The 18,318-nt window shown below is 41.4% G+C and overlaps 1 protein-coding gene across 4 annotated transcripts in view; it reads right to left on the bottom strand.

Annotated features, from left to right (window-relative positions):
* The window catches only part of LOC144720564 (pro-neuregulin-1, membrane-bound isoform-like), a 492,307-nt gene that overhangs the window by 61,878 nt on the left and 412,111 nt on the right, over positions 1 to 18,318 (bottom strand). For 3 of the 4 annotated variants that reach the window (XM_078597372.1, XM_078597371.1, XM_078597375.1), the window contains exon 4: positions 1,826 to 1,955. In XM_078597372.1, the coding sequence (XP_078453498.1) occupies positions 1,826 to 1,955 (130 nt within the window). The remainder of the gene's footprint in view (positions 1 to 1,825; positions 1,956 to 18,318) is intronic. The other variant, XM_078597374.1, reaches the window with a different exon arrangement.

The following is an 18,318-nucleotide window of genomic DNA, read 5'->3' as shown; positions in this document are numbered from 1 at the left end:
TTTGGCCCATTTTTGTGTTGCATATTTATTATGTCTGAGTGGGTGCAATGTTGTATTTCTTGACTGCGTCGTGTCGTTCCGTAGTATTTAGTTTAATTTGGATCGCTGTATCAATATAACTGAATTGATCAGGAGTCTGTGCTCTGGCAATTGAATGAGCCAAATAACCTATAACCCTGTTAATTAGGGTCATATCGTCTCCATTACGGTTAAATTGTCATATGCGTAATTTATTGTTTAAACATCTGGGGCATTACAAATATGCGTGACCAGAAATTGCATCAGCATATTAATTAAAATAGATTTAGGGAGAAGGACCAAATATGTAGAGGTGGTAATTGTGGATTACGTGATTCAATTTACGAGAATGATATTTACAGCACAAGCAGAGGTTAATATTGTTATTATGGAAAGTGTTACCAGGTGGATTGTTAGTGTAAGAGCAATAGGAGGCATACACAAAAGCTGGGAAGTATAGTGAACTGAGTAAAGGGAATATCTCAATAGGATCACAACATAAGCTTGACAAGTTTGATTAATTCTTTTCACTTCATAGTTTCAATTCATTGCGACAACAAAAAAATACAAAAAACACATTTTGCACCAACAACAACTTTTTAAACATCGTCCATTGTAACATTAACACACGCACTTTTGACTTACCTTTTTTTGCAATGGAATCAGGTTTTGAGGGAAGATGTGGAACATTCTAAAGCACACAGCTTTTTTGAAATTGTCAAGAAGATGAAAGAAGTAAGGGCACAATGAGATATGGGCCAAGCTCACGCAAGAAGAACATTTAGTGCTGATGAAAAAAAAAGATGATAAGGAATACTTGCGGAGTATATTTCGATTTAAAGCTTTCGTGACTGCAGGAATTCATCTTCTTGGTTTTTTTTTTTACCTGAAGACGGCTGCTTGCGTTGTGGCCGAAACGTCGTGAGAATTGTTTTGTTTTATTTTCATTATTGTATTACTTCCCTTCTACGTGACTTTACCGAAAAAACCAAGAAGAAGAAGAATACTTGTGGAGGTGAAAAAAAGAATGTCGATGAGCCGCTGTAAAATTGTCGAAAGCAAAGCGGTCGTGTGAGTGGACTGCGATGCATTTAAGAGTCGCTGGTAGGGAAACAAAAAGTACGGAAGATCAAATAATTCTGGGAACCTCGTACCGAGCATGCAGTGGGTGAGAGAGAGAGCGAGCGAGCGAGCGTGTGTGTGTGTGTGTTTCCATGGGGCGGCACGGCGTGGCGTTTCCAACATCACAGCTGTCGTAGCAGGGACGCATTACCAGTGTGAAGCTATTTTGGCGAAGCTGCATGAGAAGCGGTTAGTAAACACTGTTTGGAAGCAGAATAAAAGATTCATTTCATCCGTTACATATGCCGCACGCTGTGAAATAGCAAAGGACGGCACAGTGCAATGCGCAGAATGTAAAACGCATTTCCTGTACCTACTCTCAAAAATTGAGCACTGCAATAACTCATCTCTGAAGAGTACACATTAAAGGAAGATTATCTTTTTTCAATGCGTTATATAACAAGTAGTCTATCTCTTAAGCCAGAGATGAAAGGCAGCTGAGTGAAAATACAGAGTGCAAGGAAAGCGAACGTAAGAGAAAAAAAGTCATTTTTTTTTATATATTACACAGCCAAAGTTTTACAACACTCCGAATAAAAATGTACTTTTCACTGAAAGGATACCTATATGTACCGGGCACCCATGCGCGCGTGCGCGGGCGCGTTTCTCCCACTAATATTTTTCCAGCGTTCATTTTCGCGAGGCGCGACGGCGGTTCCGGGCGTCTGCCGCGCGTTCGACTCACACGCAAGAGAAGGTGTAGATGTCGGTGCCCTCGACGACGAAACAGCGGCCTCCGTTGACGCAATAGCCCCGCTCCGTCTCGTTGCAGGCGCGCTTGTGCCCAGACCCTGGAGTGGAAGGGGTAGTAGTAGCTACGTGTAAAAGAGGCAGAGTACAACAACAGAAGAAGAGGCAAACAGGTCATTATCCATCTCACTGGCTCTCTCCGTGTGTTGAGCGTTTTCGGTTGACGTTTCACAAAAACGGCGTTAAGAAAATGTTGAACCTGCGCCGTTGATTACAATTGGCATGCGACTTTAGTCGAAGCGAAAGGGAGAGACAGTGAGTGGAAGCAGACCAGCAAGTAGGCGACGATGTTTATAGAATTTTATATTTTACAAATGCAATGTTAGTCTGAGTTGAAGGGTAGTGTTAGTTGTTCTCCTTGGCAGACTATTTAAGCAAAAGGAGTCCAAAGATAGTTTAATGAGAATAAGCCAAATAAGGCATTCCACAGCAAGACATTTTCATGAAGGTCACTGACAAAGAAGCATTTCAAAAGGAGTTAAGCAAAATTCACAATTCGTTAGTAGAATGAATCAAATATCAAATTATTAAGTTTATCACGAAAATACAAATTGGATTAAATTCCACAGATTGTTTTAAACATCCATTGTGCAATACCATTTAAACCGTCTTTAAACCAAAAATTGTACGTGACTTGTGTGAAATTAAATGTAAACCGCAAAAAAACATCCATCAGTATGAGAACAACAACAACAAAAACGTCAGCAACTGGGAACAAAAAACAATAAGAGTTCGATCAATACGTGTATAAACAACAACTAACAAAACACCTCTGTAAATTGCTCTTGCACCGTGTCAAAAGTGAACTCCCTTGGACTTATCGTATGTCATTGGCTGAAGTCAAGTGGAATGCATTCTAAGCTGCTGGGACAGAAGGCGAATTTTATTGCACGTCTCATGCCTGGCACAGAAGTAGGGAGGGGGAGCTTTCTTTATGGCTGAACAGTGCCAACCACAATTCCGGTTGAGTGAAATGCTATTTGAACCAGGCGACATCAGTTTCAGGTTCTACTGCCAGCAGCAAACTGACGAAAACATTTCATGAAATTGAAGACAGCCAAAAGCCCCCCGCCCCGCCCCGCCCCCGCCCCAACACCCCCACGTCTGATGCTCAAATAGGGGGGGGAGGGGTGGGATAAGAGTGCGTAACCCTTGTGAGCATCGCGAAGCCTAAAGGCACTCGTAAAGTACGCTGCAATGTATAGATGTTACATAACTGGCGTTGAGTGGGGTGGTTTTATTGAGGCCGCAAATCCCAGAATAGCCTAAGGGGCCGTCCATAAATGACGTCACGCGATTTTGCACGATTTTTGACCCCCCCCCCCCTTCGTCACGCGGCGTCACAAAAAGTCAGACCCCCCCCCTCAAATATGACGTCACAGAGTTCTGCCCCCCCCCCCCCAAATAAAACATGCTTCAAATCGCTTTCAACTATTGTCATTGTAGTGCGTATTTAATGTGGCGCTGCACTCTGATGTTGTAGGAGAAAACATTTATTAAAAAATCTATTTAATCAAGTAGTTTATATTTATTTAAAGTTGTGCATTTTGATGTGAGGTCACATTTCTCACCCCCCCCCCGTCACACATCGTAGGTGCGTGACGTCATTTATGGACGGCCCCTAAGCAATGGATAGCGTGCTACCCGCGTGCTCGTGCCAAGTATTTGCGATTGTGCTGTGAAGGCTCGCCGAAACATCGGACATCACGTAAACCAGCAGGCGGCAACAGACCCAGAAATACGAAGGAGAGATAAACGCTGAACATGCTTGACCAACGTCTACCCCAGTCACGGCGAAACTTGTTGTACTCAAAACATGTATTGCGTTCTCGTGCACCATTATGAGAAGTGCCCCCTACTTTGTCAAAGGACATCATCTTTGTGTGTGTATGTATAGGGCATTAAAATGCCTCAGCAACTCAAAGTGTCTGATATGACATCTCACCGCAAAATATTCAGAAGGGGGACCTCAAAATGACAGCCGTCTCTGTGCGTTACAAGGTGACTCGGCCTACTCGTGGGCATCATCAGCCTGCCAGCAGTAGAAGGGCTTTGATTGCTGCTACGTGTAATCCCAACAGTCTTAACAACCCTGAGCACCGATGGGACCCAGAAGGCCGATACTGGTCCTGAGTGCGCTTTCTGAAACAAATTCTGCTGAATTTCGATTTAAAGCTTTCGTGACTGCAGGGATTCATCTTCTTGGTTCTTTCGGTAAAGTCACGTAGAATGTAAATAATAAAATAATAAAAATAAAACATAATAAAATAATTCTCACGACGTTTCGACCACAACGCAAGCAGCCGTCCTCAGGTGAAGACCAGGTCTTGCGTTGTGGCCGAAACGTCGTGAGAATTATTTTATTATGTTTTATTTTTATTATTTTATTATTTACATTCTACGTGACTTTACCGAAAGAACCAAGAAGACAAATTCTGCTGGTTTATATTGCTGCAGAAAGCCAATAGGCCGAAGGAATGAACAATATTGTGTGCGTGTTGTATGCGGAGACACAGAATGGAAGGTGGTCTACGCTTACATCTGTTACTAACCTTGCTGTAAGGATGCAGCTCGTGCTGACCTTTGATTGATGACTTTTCTTTTTAGGTTCACAAATTTTGCTGACATTGTTTCGGAAGCGCGGGTTATATTATGCGCTCACGGAAGGGTCAAAGAGGACACGTGTTCCCGCGGACGTGCGATTGTGTGGACGTGCGTGTTTGGGTGACGGTGCGTGCAAAGGGTGTGCTGTTGCTCAGCAGTGCCGATGCCTTGAGCTTAAGTGAATTGAGTGGTGCGTGTGTGCCGAGGCTTATGTGCCAATACGCGCAGAGGTGAGGAGGTTCGGCAGCAGACTTCCAACTACTATATTACCAGATTAAGAGGCTTTATCAAACTTTTTGTGTCTGGCTTGCTTGGGGGTTTATTTTTTTCCGTTGTTCCGAATCTACGCATTGGATCCACTCAAAGTGACGGCGTGAAAATGGCACGGGCTGCATTGAGAACACATGCTGAATTTTGTTGATTTCTTTCGCATGATTTTACTCGAGTGTTCTGATATAGTGCTACAAACTAATGGGAAAAATGCCTCCCCACAACCTTGGTGAGTGGACAAATCCTCCTTCAATTCCCGTGTCTTCTTCCCCATGCCTGCTTTGATTGTCTTCTTTGATTATGTGGGGCATTCTGGGTGATGAATTAAATAAATAAAAACATTCCGTGTCTTCACATGAATACCTTCCAGTCCTAGAAGGTTTCATGTCCTTTGACAATCTACTGCTGGATGAAGGCCTCTCTATGCCATTTGTACATTAAGCAGTCCCCCTCCATAACCTCCTTCCATTCCTCTCTTAAATCTTTACCTCTTCTCCATTGCCCATTCCCTTCCTCTACCCCTCCCCTAGTCCGGCCACTCCTCCTCCCCGTCCCTCCCTTACCCTTCCGTGAATCTTAAACACCGCTCCGTCGCGGTAACTCATTCCTCAACCAAGGCACGCCCATGCCATCTAAATAATTTCTATCGTTAAATCTTGACTTAAAGCTTTCGTGACTGCAGGAATTCATATTATTTGGGTCTATCGGTAAAGCCACGTAGATAGAACAAATCATAAAAAGATCACGACGTTTCGATCGCAACGCAAGCAATCGTCATCAGGTAAGCAATCGTCATCAGGCGGATGACGATTGCTTGCGTTGCGATCGAAACGTCGTGATATTTTTATTTCTATCTACGTGACTTTACCCAAAGACCCAAAGAATACGTGTCACCGTTGGTTTAAACTATGTTAAGCGTGTTGAGTAAAGCCGTCCTATAAATACGCAATAATATGGTGATCGTGGGAGATGTTTGACCATACTATAGTACAACGCTCTAACCAATGTTCCAAGACCCATGATGTTATTTCTTATTATGCTGTGCAATGGGGCATAATGAGTTGTTAAACAATATTGTTTATTTATGCTGATGACTCCAAGGTTTGCCAACAGCATATGTTACACGAGTGGTATTTAACATGCCTGAAATATGTGGATGAGATCCAGAAAGTTGAAACTGGTCCAGAGTTTGCATGCTTCAACAATTGTTGCTGGATCACAGTTTAGAGAACCAACAGATAAGCCTGGCTGTTGGCAGCCTATCTGCCTGTTGGCAGCCTATCTGGAGATACAAATAGGATGGCAATTTATTTATTTATCTTTTTAGACACTATTTTTTTCGACCACTTTATGGTTATACACACAGAATGCGGTATTTTTTTGTTTTGAATGCTCAATAGATCTGGCTGAATAATTTGTGTTTGATGATTAAGGAGCCACAAAATCGTTCATTTCAAAACACGCATACAAATATCTGGGACATTTTTAACAACTGGCTGTATAGTCATGATTTGAGATCTGTCTTATTAACCCCGACTGCTTTGAACTAACGCAATGGATAGAATAATAACACTGTCGGGCGTTCTCTTTATCTGCCTTTTATTCTAAATAGGTAAATACACGTGCGGCGGTGCTCGATAATAGGGGCTGCATTTGCATTTGTGTAATTATGGCCAAATGAAATCCCAGATGAGAACCAATTGAGATGCAATTTCTCCCTTGTAAGCGGCACCTGGGCCGGGTACACAGAGAACACATGTCACGTGACTAAACAGGGCTGGGGCAGCCGTGCAATGGTTAGCGGCACTGCATTAGAAACCTGGTTGACCTAAGGTTTCATTCACAGCTCATGGTTAGCGTCAGCGACGTGGTGAATACAATCGAAACTGGTCCCTTAACCCCCCCCACCACCCCTCCTTAACCAAGCCACATTAACCAACACGGTGAAGTATGGTCAAACGACCCCCCCCCCCCCCCCCCCACGACAAACATAGCATTGGGTGGTGGCCAGCAGTGGATTGAAACAGAACTGCATACTTATTTATTTGTTTTTTTATTTCACCGATTTCCAACTCGGAGATCCGGACAATGGGAATTGCACACAACAATAGCCTACTCAAAAAATGACATGGCTCACAGTTTATAATGGTATGCTGTCGTAATTATACTCCGAGCCTGTACAGAGCAGACATACAATGGTGAGGCCACTAACTATGCGGCTATTCAGCCAGACGGCATTGTGCTATGAACGGTATTCCTTTGACACGTAGTCGGCTTTTGCGACCAATATCATCCATAGTACAGGGTTTTTTGGGTTAGATCGCGAAAAATATATAAATGAAGCTAGTTGTAATTATTGGCGAAACGTCGTACTGAGGTTGTAAATGTTGTGGCTTGGCTCTCCAACACACCCTGTACTAGTAACGAATTGCCATGTTCTGTTTACGTGACAACCCTCACTAATTGGCTGTGTCGGGTGGTGGCGGGTTTAACGACACATTTATATATTTACGCGATCTAACCCAAAAAAAACCTGTATTATGGAAGTATTTCCTTTGAGCAAACTCACATTGGCTCACGTGGCTGCCACCCTAATTTCGAGGTACACATTCGTACATGACTGTTAAAAGAAAGGGGGACATTTACAAAACTATCCATAGGCTATACTCTTTGGTTCTTTCGGTAACGTCACGTAGGTGAAAATAAAAATAAAAATAACTAAATCACGACGTTTCGGAGGCAACACCAGCTACCGTAATCAAGTGGGACAACCACAGCAAATTATTTTTACTGTAGAACTATCCATGGCTTGCGTTGCACAGACCTTATCAGCCATTTATATACGTACACATTTCTTGTCGATGGAGCGGTTTTGACATTTTTCTTCACCCAAGCACGCAAATGGTAATTGAATTGACAACACGACCACAGAGCTCACACGTGTCACAATAAGGGCCGAGCTCTGCCTTCATTGCGACATTGCGAAACAACTGAAAACGTCTGGAGGGTGGTAATCCCATGGCAAAGATATATGTGTGCATGTCGAGTTTCTTTCGCACCGTACGCAGTCAACCGTGTTAATCGGAGGTGCGGGCGACTGTAAACAACAAGTGCGCAACGTTAGAGTTAAAAGATTCAGCTACGAGGTGAAAATAATACTCTACCGAGACCCAACGCATAGAATGGTCTCGCATGGACTTTTATGCCTCCCACCGCTCACACCTGCTGCCTCCTCCCAAATCCCCAATACCTTCTCTCTCTACCTCCTCACATCTCAGCCCTCCCTCCTCCTCCTGCTTCCCCAGCGCTGCTCCAACAACACCTGTGCACACATCGGCACGGCGGGGATAGAGAGTCTTGCGCAATGGCCAAGACAGCTTGCGTCTGCGAAATTGTGCAATCGGCCAATTTGAAAGCGCACGAGAGAGGAAAAAACGGATGCAACGTGAAAACTCAACCGCGGGTCACCATGAGTCACGATGTAAACCTACCCGGCATGGCAATGGAAATCAGGTGACGTGTGAAATTAAAATGTTTACAAGGTTGTAAAAACGAAATGGCACAATGCCGAGGTGATGCTGCTTTTAAGGCGATTGGTGTGACGTCGGCTATTTGAAAAGCGCCCAAAAGGACTCACAATGAGGACGTGCCCTTCCGTTGTGTCAGAGGGTGATATTCTCAGAGGCGATGTATCTCTGTCGTAATAAGCGATGTTTATAAGCCTCTATTGTGCTCTACTTCGGGAGGAATTGTCTAATCATATCATGGGTTGTGGAAGAAGCTTAAATTGGGCAAACGTGTTTCATGACAAGATCGGAATAACTCACCTATTTGTGAACATATTCTGTCGTGCCCTTGCAAAACTTTTAAATTTTAATTCCCATTAAGGTACTTAGATGGGAAATTAAAGTTGCATTGGAATTGGAAAACTCCAGTAACTTTAAAGCGACTCAATTTTATAGTGCTGATTTAAATAAAATCTAAGTAATACGACCATGAGTCGAAATAAAATGACCCAGGAGATAATTATGAGTCCACAAATAATAACCACTAAATTTTCTCTTCATTGACCCCCTGCTTCTGGTAATTTTTCTTTTCAACCCTCAAGATTTAAACTACACCACCCTGGACATAACCAACACCTGCTTTTTTTTCCTGCATTACAATTCATGAGATCAATAAGTGATCAATTTCACATGTTTTCACATGTCAACAGTAGTGAAAGTTTAGGAATGATAATTAATTATACACAAGTTCCACATTAATGCACGTTTGGTTTTTGTTTTGACAGGGCTAGGGTAAGGTGAGGTTATTGAGGGCCAGACACTTTGACCATGAGTAAAAAAACAACTGCATTAGCAAGCAATGATGATGCAAATTGCTAAAATATTACTCATAATCAGTTTGTGATAAGAACAAACAGAAAAAGGCACTAAGATATGTAATTACTATGCTAATGAAGTTTCTCAAGTGCCACAACGGAGCCTAGGCATTTGCTATGTCTGGTACTATTAAATATCATCAATAAATATACAGAGTTCTACACAGAGCAGATGTAATGTAGATAAAAAAAGGGAACCAATAAATGTATAAGGACTTGTTTTTAAGTTTCACATTTAAATAATTGGGAAAAAAATAAATATAGTTTAAAAATGTTATTATGAAGCTTAGTGTCAAGAGATAACCTTTATTCCAAGCAAAGTCAAACTTTAAGAAGGCGCAAATTTAACTGCAATGTTGGTAACATACATTATCCCGACGCTGTGTGTGATTTCCCTAATGAGCCACCTTTGCAGTGTATAATAGATGGCATTTGCGATAATAATGAGGATTAACTCAAAAGTGAGACGTTTTGAGAAGTTCGCATTACACGAGATATGGCAGTACTCATTGTTTAAGTAAAAGCAGAAGCAAAGTTTCTCCTGCAGCACCATTGAGCAGAGAGGCCTCAAATGACAATGCCAAGAAAGCATCTAAAGCATTGCGGTTCTGCAGAAACCAGAAAGTATTGATTTATAAAATGTAATCCTAAGCAATTACAGCGTATGTTAACGGATATGGGTTTACCATCGGTTTGCAATCAGATTCAATTTTACTTTTACAACAACAAATGGAATCTGATTGGACGCATCAGATTGACCAATTATCGATCGTAATGTGACATGAACAAAGATCGGGTCACATACTAATCAGTTGATCAGGGGAAGCTGACTATTCAGTCAATCAAATTGGAAGCATCATTGTAAATTGTTGCAATCATTTGTTTGAATATTTCCAAATTAGTATATTCTAATGTGAACATTTTAATACAATTTACTAAAAAAAATGTATATTTGCATGCCACGAGTTGAATATTAATCTATTAAACTAGGACCTTTGTTTTTGAAAAAAGGGCCTCTATTCTGGTGGCTAAGAGAGACTATTTTAACTTCTATCATGTACATAATGAGTATTCTTTTTCTTATTGTGCTCACATTTCTCGTAACGTGTTGCATTAAAGCCTTTTTAAAGCGTCATTATGCAACAATTAAAACAATAATCACTTAACAATTTGCTCCCCTCCCCGTTCGATGAATTGCAACGATTCTGAGATTTGAGAATATGTAATTTTAATAATTCTGGTCAATATACATCTTCCAGTGGCAGCAGGGCTTCTGTGAATTTATCACAAGCGATAGCATGAAGAGTTAAAACAAAATGTATTACAAGCACAATTCAATGCACGCATCATGAGTGTAACAATGGATCAGGGGCGGTTTCTTCATTAGGGCGATTGGGCGACGCACCACCAATGTCATTCAACCACAGAGTCACGCTAGCCGTCACTGTGCCTCTGGATATAGTCCAATCAGCGTCATGCTACGTTCTGTGGAGTACCGCCTCTTTTTGGGCGATTTCCCTCCAGCTGAGAATCGCCCCGAGTGGTCCCATAGACTTACATTCAAAGATGTTTTTTTTCGAACGGGGGCGCTGCAATGCATTCTCTATGGCTTCCGGGAGGGCTCGCCCTAACGTGCTTACGTCATCATACGTGCTTACGTCATCATACGTAAACACGTTTCAGTCAACAATATAATTTGTCGCCACCTAGTGGAATCTTTAATAAAAGAAACTTGAGTGGTTTGTTTTAATAGTGAGTATAGAAACAAACAAGATGTATTGTAAGAGTCACTTTATTTTTCATTAATATTAAAGAAGTGAAGTTGCCTTTACATGCTTAAGCTGTTAATTTATCCATTGCATGGGTGGACCTTATCCTTATCAATCATCCAGACATTTGCCCCCCCTGAGAGATTTTGCAGGAGCCGCCACTGCAATGGATGTGTCATCACGTGCCGAGTAAATCATCCCAAATGATCTGATCCAGATCTGATTACACTGGTCAACACACTTTTTCTGGCACAAGGTATTATAACGGTTTAAGGTAATTCTGGGGTGCTGATTCCAAATCTGGCATCAGTTGTTGTCTATCACATCAGGTTTTTGAGATATCAAATATTGCATTTTCAATAAAAACTGCAGAAGAAAAATATTAAATAAATGTGGATATCTACATAATATGATATTATAAACACACTATCCTAAAAATACAGCACCATAATTTAACAGTAAAGCAGTCACTGACTCGCAACAACTTGCAATCATAAGTGACAGAGTTAATTTCGGGTAAAATCAATGAAAATGGGGTATGCCGATAGCATAAAAATGAGATGTGATAGAGCGAATCTGAGATCAGATTTGGAATCAGCACCCTGAAATTAGTCTAAAACAGCTGCAAAAGTCCAGGCCAGAAAAAAAGTTTTTTTTTTTGTTGACCAGTGTTATGCTTCCGAGTGACCAATCCGAGGATCAGATCGGATTGCATCAGAATCATATTCAGGTTGGGGTCAGAAGAGATGTCACTAGGTTCTATTTAGCTGAACCATGCACTCCTATGATCAATCCGTAAGACTAAATCACACTGCATGTTACAACGCCCGACTCTATGCAATGTGATAGCAAGTGAGCAGCTTACGAGGAACATGACATTTAATTTTGGGTTAGGCTATTGCGTTAAGGTTAATAATACATTAAAACAAGTTAAGTGGTTTGCTACTCAAACAATCATAGGGCACTGCTCATATTGTGCTTAGAGCCTTGAGCGAGCAGTGGAAATTCCTCATTCCTAAGGCAATGGTGAGTCTTCCAGAGGATAACCACAGCTGACTTCCCACAAAGTTGGACTCAAATTTCTTATCGAACTCCGTGAGATGAAGGGTTGAACCAAACCTCTAACCAGGATTTGAGCTTGCAGTCCATAGCTAAAACATTATATGTGGTCATGGAGGTAGTTTGGCCATACATCGCCGGTCGGTGAAGGTGAGGTGCCCAGGATCGGTTCAGATCTGACTCGCTACTGATGTTAGTCTTTGGCAGGAATCGATCAAAGGCCATCGCGTTGAGAGACCAGTTCCCGCTACCCATTGCACCGCTGCTGCACCCACTAGATGCATTTATATGAAGCTGGATTTTTTTAAAATCTTGCTTACAAATAGCTACAATCTCAGTTGCTTGGGGAGGTAACATGTGGATGTATTTTAAAAGACAGTTTTCTTAACACAATAAATTTTCAAATCATGGAGTTAGCCCAGTAAACACAAAATTGTATCTTTTATGGATAGTCTTACAAATATGCATATACGGTCACTTGATTTTACAGCATAAGTTTCGTGCATCACTGAGACAAGCCATCTTGTACAATAATGGAGATCCATCGGCATCATTGCAATCTCAAGGAAATGGACAGTTGGTCATTTTGCGTTAATACAATTATTCCCAAATGTGGCTCTTAGAATCTTGTCCCAGAACATGCCCATTTTCAAGTCGTTATGGTACAACTTACTCCCAAAAGTACTGTGCGCATGCAGTAGTTCAGCTTGTAGCTCAAGACAGAGTTTTTTTTTCCTATTTTACAACATTTGCTGGCAATGCAAGCAATTTCTGTAGAAAAGATATGCAAGGATATACTGCGAAATGTGTGAGCGTACTGGATGTTTTCATTTTATTTTGTTATTTTGAACTTCAACAATAATGCAAAGCAGACGTAGAGCCACAGCTGGAGTAGGAAAATATTTTAAATACTTTTTTAAGTATGAAAATTAAAAGCGTTGCTTTGCTTTAGAACAGAATTAAACGCAGGAATTTTCTGTGGAATAAAAAAAGAATCCTTAAACATTGTGACTCACTTCATATGCCTTCATTGGCTTCGTCAAAGCATTAAAGGTATTGATTATTGAGTTCAGAATACCAACATTATATATAACATAAACAATTTCATCACTGCTATTCTTATTTAGGAATCTTGCAGTATATGTCTCACTTTCAGCAGCTAGTTAAGTAGCATAATGTCATGAAAAATATCATTGATGACTTCAATTTGTAAACTCTTGGAAAAGTAATAAAAATGCATTATGCAGAATTAAGGTTTTCGTTTATATACATATAGCTATAGTTTTAGCTTGTCTCTACAAATGAATCTTATAATGGAAACCATTTAGAAATAACTGGAAGCCATTACAAACCGTTACCATGCGAGTGTAATCTACAGCCTCTCACATCAGTCTGAGCTAAATTTTCAATTTTGGAAAGGTTTTTCTTGCTCATTCCAAGGGCCTGCAATGGGAAATCAGTAATCAAATGCACCGGGACAGCGAGTCTGAGCCAATATTTCCCTCATAAAAATGAAATTAACTAATTTAGAAAAGGTGAGGTTTATGCAATGCTGTTATTTTGTCTGGACAACCCACCCCGCATACACGAGATACCTCGGAGGGATTCGCATTTGGATATTTTTGAATTTTAAATTATACGTTGTACCAAGCGGTGCACGGTATTGCAGATGAGATACATTTGAACAAAAAAGAAAAAGGCGCAGCCCTGCAATTGCCTGCTCATGCCACTGCTGGTGGAAGGGCCTCCGCTAGAGAACGCTCGAGAAAGCAGCTCTCGAGGGCATCCAAACTAAACTATACATTTATTTTATTTTACTAGATAAGGCTCACTGAGCTATGTAGCTCTTATTCAGAAGCGACCCAGCTATCACAAACGATAGCTCAACGAAGTGGCTTCATTATCTAGCTGACTCTCCCACCACGATAGCCAGACCATCTTGGCAGAGGTGTCAGTACCCACACTCTACCCCATCACACGTGACCTGCCAGTCAAGCAACAGTGGTGTTCACATTGATATTTCTGGGTCGACAGAGGCGGGGGGATTTAACAAACTTGGACCCCCCCCCCTCCTCCCCCGCTTAGCCTCCCCCGAGAGTTGAGTTTATGACTTAATTCACGTTCCTCTTTTGTCGCACGTGGCATCACCCCCCAACTTTCTGCCACTGACAACATCCCTCCTACTTGCCCCACCAGACGACAAAGACAAAGACCCCCCCCCCATATAGCCTTAACAGACTGTTGGGGCAAGTGCTGTTAGCAAGCACTTATCGAAGGCTGGCAAGGTACACGAGGGGGTGGGTGGTCAGGACCACGCCCGACCGCTTTTGTCTCCCCAGTGGCCATGTTTACACACCGCCCCATCTATTCATTTGAGGCCTAGTCGACCTAGGGGAGGCCCAGGACACATTCAGATAATCGTCACTGGTGTTGGCCGTGAGCGTGAATCGCTACCCGCTACGCACCACCCACCCTGACTCGCCTCCCTCCAGACACTTCTCCAAGCATCGCCCCTCCACTCTGTCGCTTCTACTTATACCCCCCCCCCCGCGCCTGCCTGTGTGGGATCCTAACTTGCTTGCAGGTATTCTTGGTTCTTTCAGTAAAGTCACGTAGAAGGGAAATAATAAAATAATACAAATAAAAAACAATAAAAATTCTCACGACGTTTCGACTGCAACACAAGCAATCATCATCAGGTGTGAAATCCACAAGTGAGAAACGTCGTAAGAATTTTTATTGTCTTATATTTGTATTATTTTATTATTTCTCTTCTACGTGACTTTACCGAAAGAACCAAGAATATGAATCCATCTGCAGTCACGAAAGCTTTAAATCAAAATTTGGCTTGCAGGTGTTACTCCAAGATACCTTGCCAACGTGTTTCAATCTGTCGCACCTGGGGACGCTGAATCAAAGACCTCTGAATTGCAATTCCAGTGTGCTAAACATGACACCACGGAAAGTATCCACAGCCGATAATTTTTATGCGATACACACTCTCAGTTTAGTATTCTTCTGCCCCGAAAAGAAGAGCTTAAAATAATAAAAAATAATAATAATATGTTCCGTACTTATCTAACAGTATTTATTGAATCACAATTCAATTGTTGCAATAGTGCTCATTCTATGTAGAAACATCTACACTGTGTACACCAATGCAGGAGGCCTGAAGAAAATAATAATTACGTAATTTTCCAAACCAATTTATTATATTTTAAGATTGCATTACCGAAGAAGAAAATGTTTTTGGTAATGCGTTCAGGAAGGGCTTTTATATTTAAGGGAATTTTTTCAATTATTAGAAGTTGGTGCATTCGTGTATGATAGTTTTGCAGAGTATATGACCTTGGGATATTAAATTAATTATGCCTCATAAATATTTGTATGCTCAGTAACTCTGTACAACAATGCTTTTTTCACTTTGTGTTTTAAAATACTCATTCTGGCTGTCTGAGCATTGAACAGCATTTGGAGAAAACATACCCACTATAATCACCCAGGAATGTCTGTCCTTAACGCTCGTGACGTCACTCCACATCGACCAGCCCCCCTCATTAATATTAATTTGCAGGTGACGTCCTCCAAATGTACACCCCATCACCCCCCTTCATTAATAATCATGAGTGGGTGACGTCACTCAATATGGAATACTCCCCCCCCTCTCACTAATAATCATGCGCAAGTGACGTCACTCCACGTCGACCAGCCACCCTCATCAATAATCATGAGCAGGTGACGTCACTCCATATCTAACAGCCCCCCTCATTAATAATCATGAAGAGGTGACGTCTTCCAAATGGACCCCCCCCCATCATTAATAATAATTAGCGGGTGACGTCACTCCACATGGGGGGGGGGGGCGAGGCGCCTCCTCCCCCCTCCTCGGCGTCAACTCACAACCCTCATTTCAAAGGCAGAACCCTCACGTCACGTGATCTCCGTAACGCTGTTGAGACATCGAAGTAAAAAGGACGTCACGATGAACAAGGGATTATAACCTTAAAATAAAATAGGTCTGTGTCACTGCACCCTTACACATTGCACACGAATTGATGCAACGAACATCACGTCGTGGTTTGCTTTTCGCTTGCACGCTTCAGATTTACTGCAATACACTCGTCCTTGGACGGGCAACAATCGTGAGCACATTTAAATTCAAATGATGAAAAACATGCCCAGTGCTATTTTGATTGTACTATATTTTGTAGTACATTCTTGACCAATGCAACAGTGCGAACGTACCAAATATGTACCATTTCGTTTCTTAAGTTTCGAGTAAAATGTATTAAAATCATATTGGCATTTTACAAAAAAAATCAAACGCGCATTTAATGTTTTTTTTGTCCATAATAAAATCGACTTTTTTGCATCGCCATGAACGAGTATAGAACCAATTTCAACACTCAGTGACATTTCACATTGGTCATAGGATTAGCTGATACATCCCGGTCATTGCATTATGCCATGCAGCAACCTCTTCCCACGACTGGGCAATGCAGATCGACACAAAGAGCCAGCAGCTGCATTATCGCGCACGTGCGGGATGCTAAAAACTGTTACTAATTGCGAGCGTGTCCCAATCTATTCATATGAACAAGCGCAGACACAATAAGTGAAGATGGATGCATTCACAGATGGCTGACTTAAAAAAAAAATCAAGCACTTACACGCAAACACAGCAAACCCCAAAACATGATTCGGTTGCTTATGTAGAAACTTAATGACAGAGGAAATTAACACGACTAAATACCTTGCTTGGTTAAGTCACAGGAGTTGCTGTTTCGCAGCCTTGATTACACGAGCAAAGCAATGAGTAGCTAAGTGTGACAGCAAGCTACACGGGTGCTTCTTGCAAACTGCTCATTCACTGTGCTGGAAAATCAAATGCCAACAATTTGCATCTCCTGCCAGGCTGAACCTGGAGGTCCCATGGCCTCTAAGAGAATCACTGGAGGTTGCCTATAGCTCATCAGTGTGGTCTACTTCCAGAAAACAGAGGCATTGACTGCATGACTTTTTTTTATAATTACACAAAACTATTATTTGTGGTGGTGGTGGTGCATGGGGGAATAGTTAATGCACAACGCTATGGATCACACAACCTGAGTTCAATTCCCGGCCATGTCTAACATCAGTGCAGAGGGATATGTGAATCTGCCCTGGGCCCTGGCATCCCACACTGACCAGCACTGTTAAGTTTGGTCAAAACACCTCCCATGACCGACATAGCATGATAATGCATCCAGCAATGGATTGCTTTTTTTGTGTATATATATAGTAATGTACTTATTTTCTTTGCAAGGCTTTATTATTTTCAATTTTGTTTCATACCTTGTATTGAAAATCAAAGCGAAGATTGAAATTTGAATTTCACAATAACAGCGTTCAGCTACGGAGGGAGTGACCTGCTTAGAATTGCATCGAAAAATCCGTGACTGCAGTGACATTTGTGACGTCAATGCTGGAAGGCATCTCGTGCGCTCCCCGGCGTAACAAGGCTTAGAGTATTTGAGCATATCAGCGACTTAGATAAATATACACACTCATTTACCCATCCCCTGGTGTGTATACTGCAGGGCTAAAATGTCGTGGACTGGGTCACTGATGTTACTTACACATTTTCTTACTCGGACTATACATTTTGTTTCTCAGATGTGTAAAGTAAAAAAAAAAAGTCCAGTACAATGTCACATATCTGGCCATAAAAAAAACTAAAAAAACATTTCGATTTAAAGCTTTCGTGACTGCAGGGATTAATCTTCTTGGTTCTTTCGGTAAAGTCACGTAGAAGGGAAATAATAAAATAATAAAAATAAAACAATAAAATAATTCTCACGACGTTTCGGCCACAACGCAAACAGGACGGTTGCTTGCGTTGTGGCCGAAACGTCGTGAGAATTATTTTATAATGTTTTATTTTTATTATATTATTATTTCCCTTCTACGTGACTTTACCGAAAGAACCAAGAAGATAAAAAAACATTACCTGCTTGGCCTGGCAAATACAGATGAAACATTTTTTTTTTACAAATATATGGGACTTAGATTAACTGAATCATGTTTTTAATCACATAGTCTTTAAGTTTAATGGAGGATAATAATGCATGCACAGAGTCTTTGGTATATGAAAGGCGCCTTAAGAGAAATAGCGTTTTATTGATTGATCTGCCCTGACCAATTAACTACCAAAACTGAGCACAGTATGTGCATGAGGTGACCGTGACTGTCTAGAGATGTCCACACATTGCACCTTTTCACGTTCAGTATTATATTTCTCATCTCAAAAGCGTTTCCCCACGATGAACGTGATTTGTGCTTAAATGTTTGTCCAGCAATCTCCTG

The sequence above is a fragment of the Lampetra planeri genome, chromosome 9 (assembly GCF_965212315.1).
Source record: "Lampetra planeri chromosome 9, kcLamPlan1.2.h2, whole genome shotgun sequence".
Lineage (NCBI taxonomy): Eukaryota > Metazoa > Chordata > Hyperoartia > Petromyzontiformes > Petromyzontidae > Lampetra > Lampetra planeri.
The sequence above is the reverse complement of the archived record's forward strand: the minus strand, read 5'-3'. Positions and strand labels throughout refer to the sequence as shown.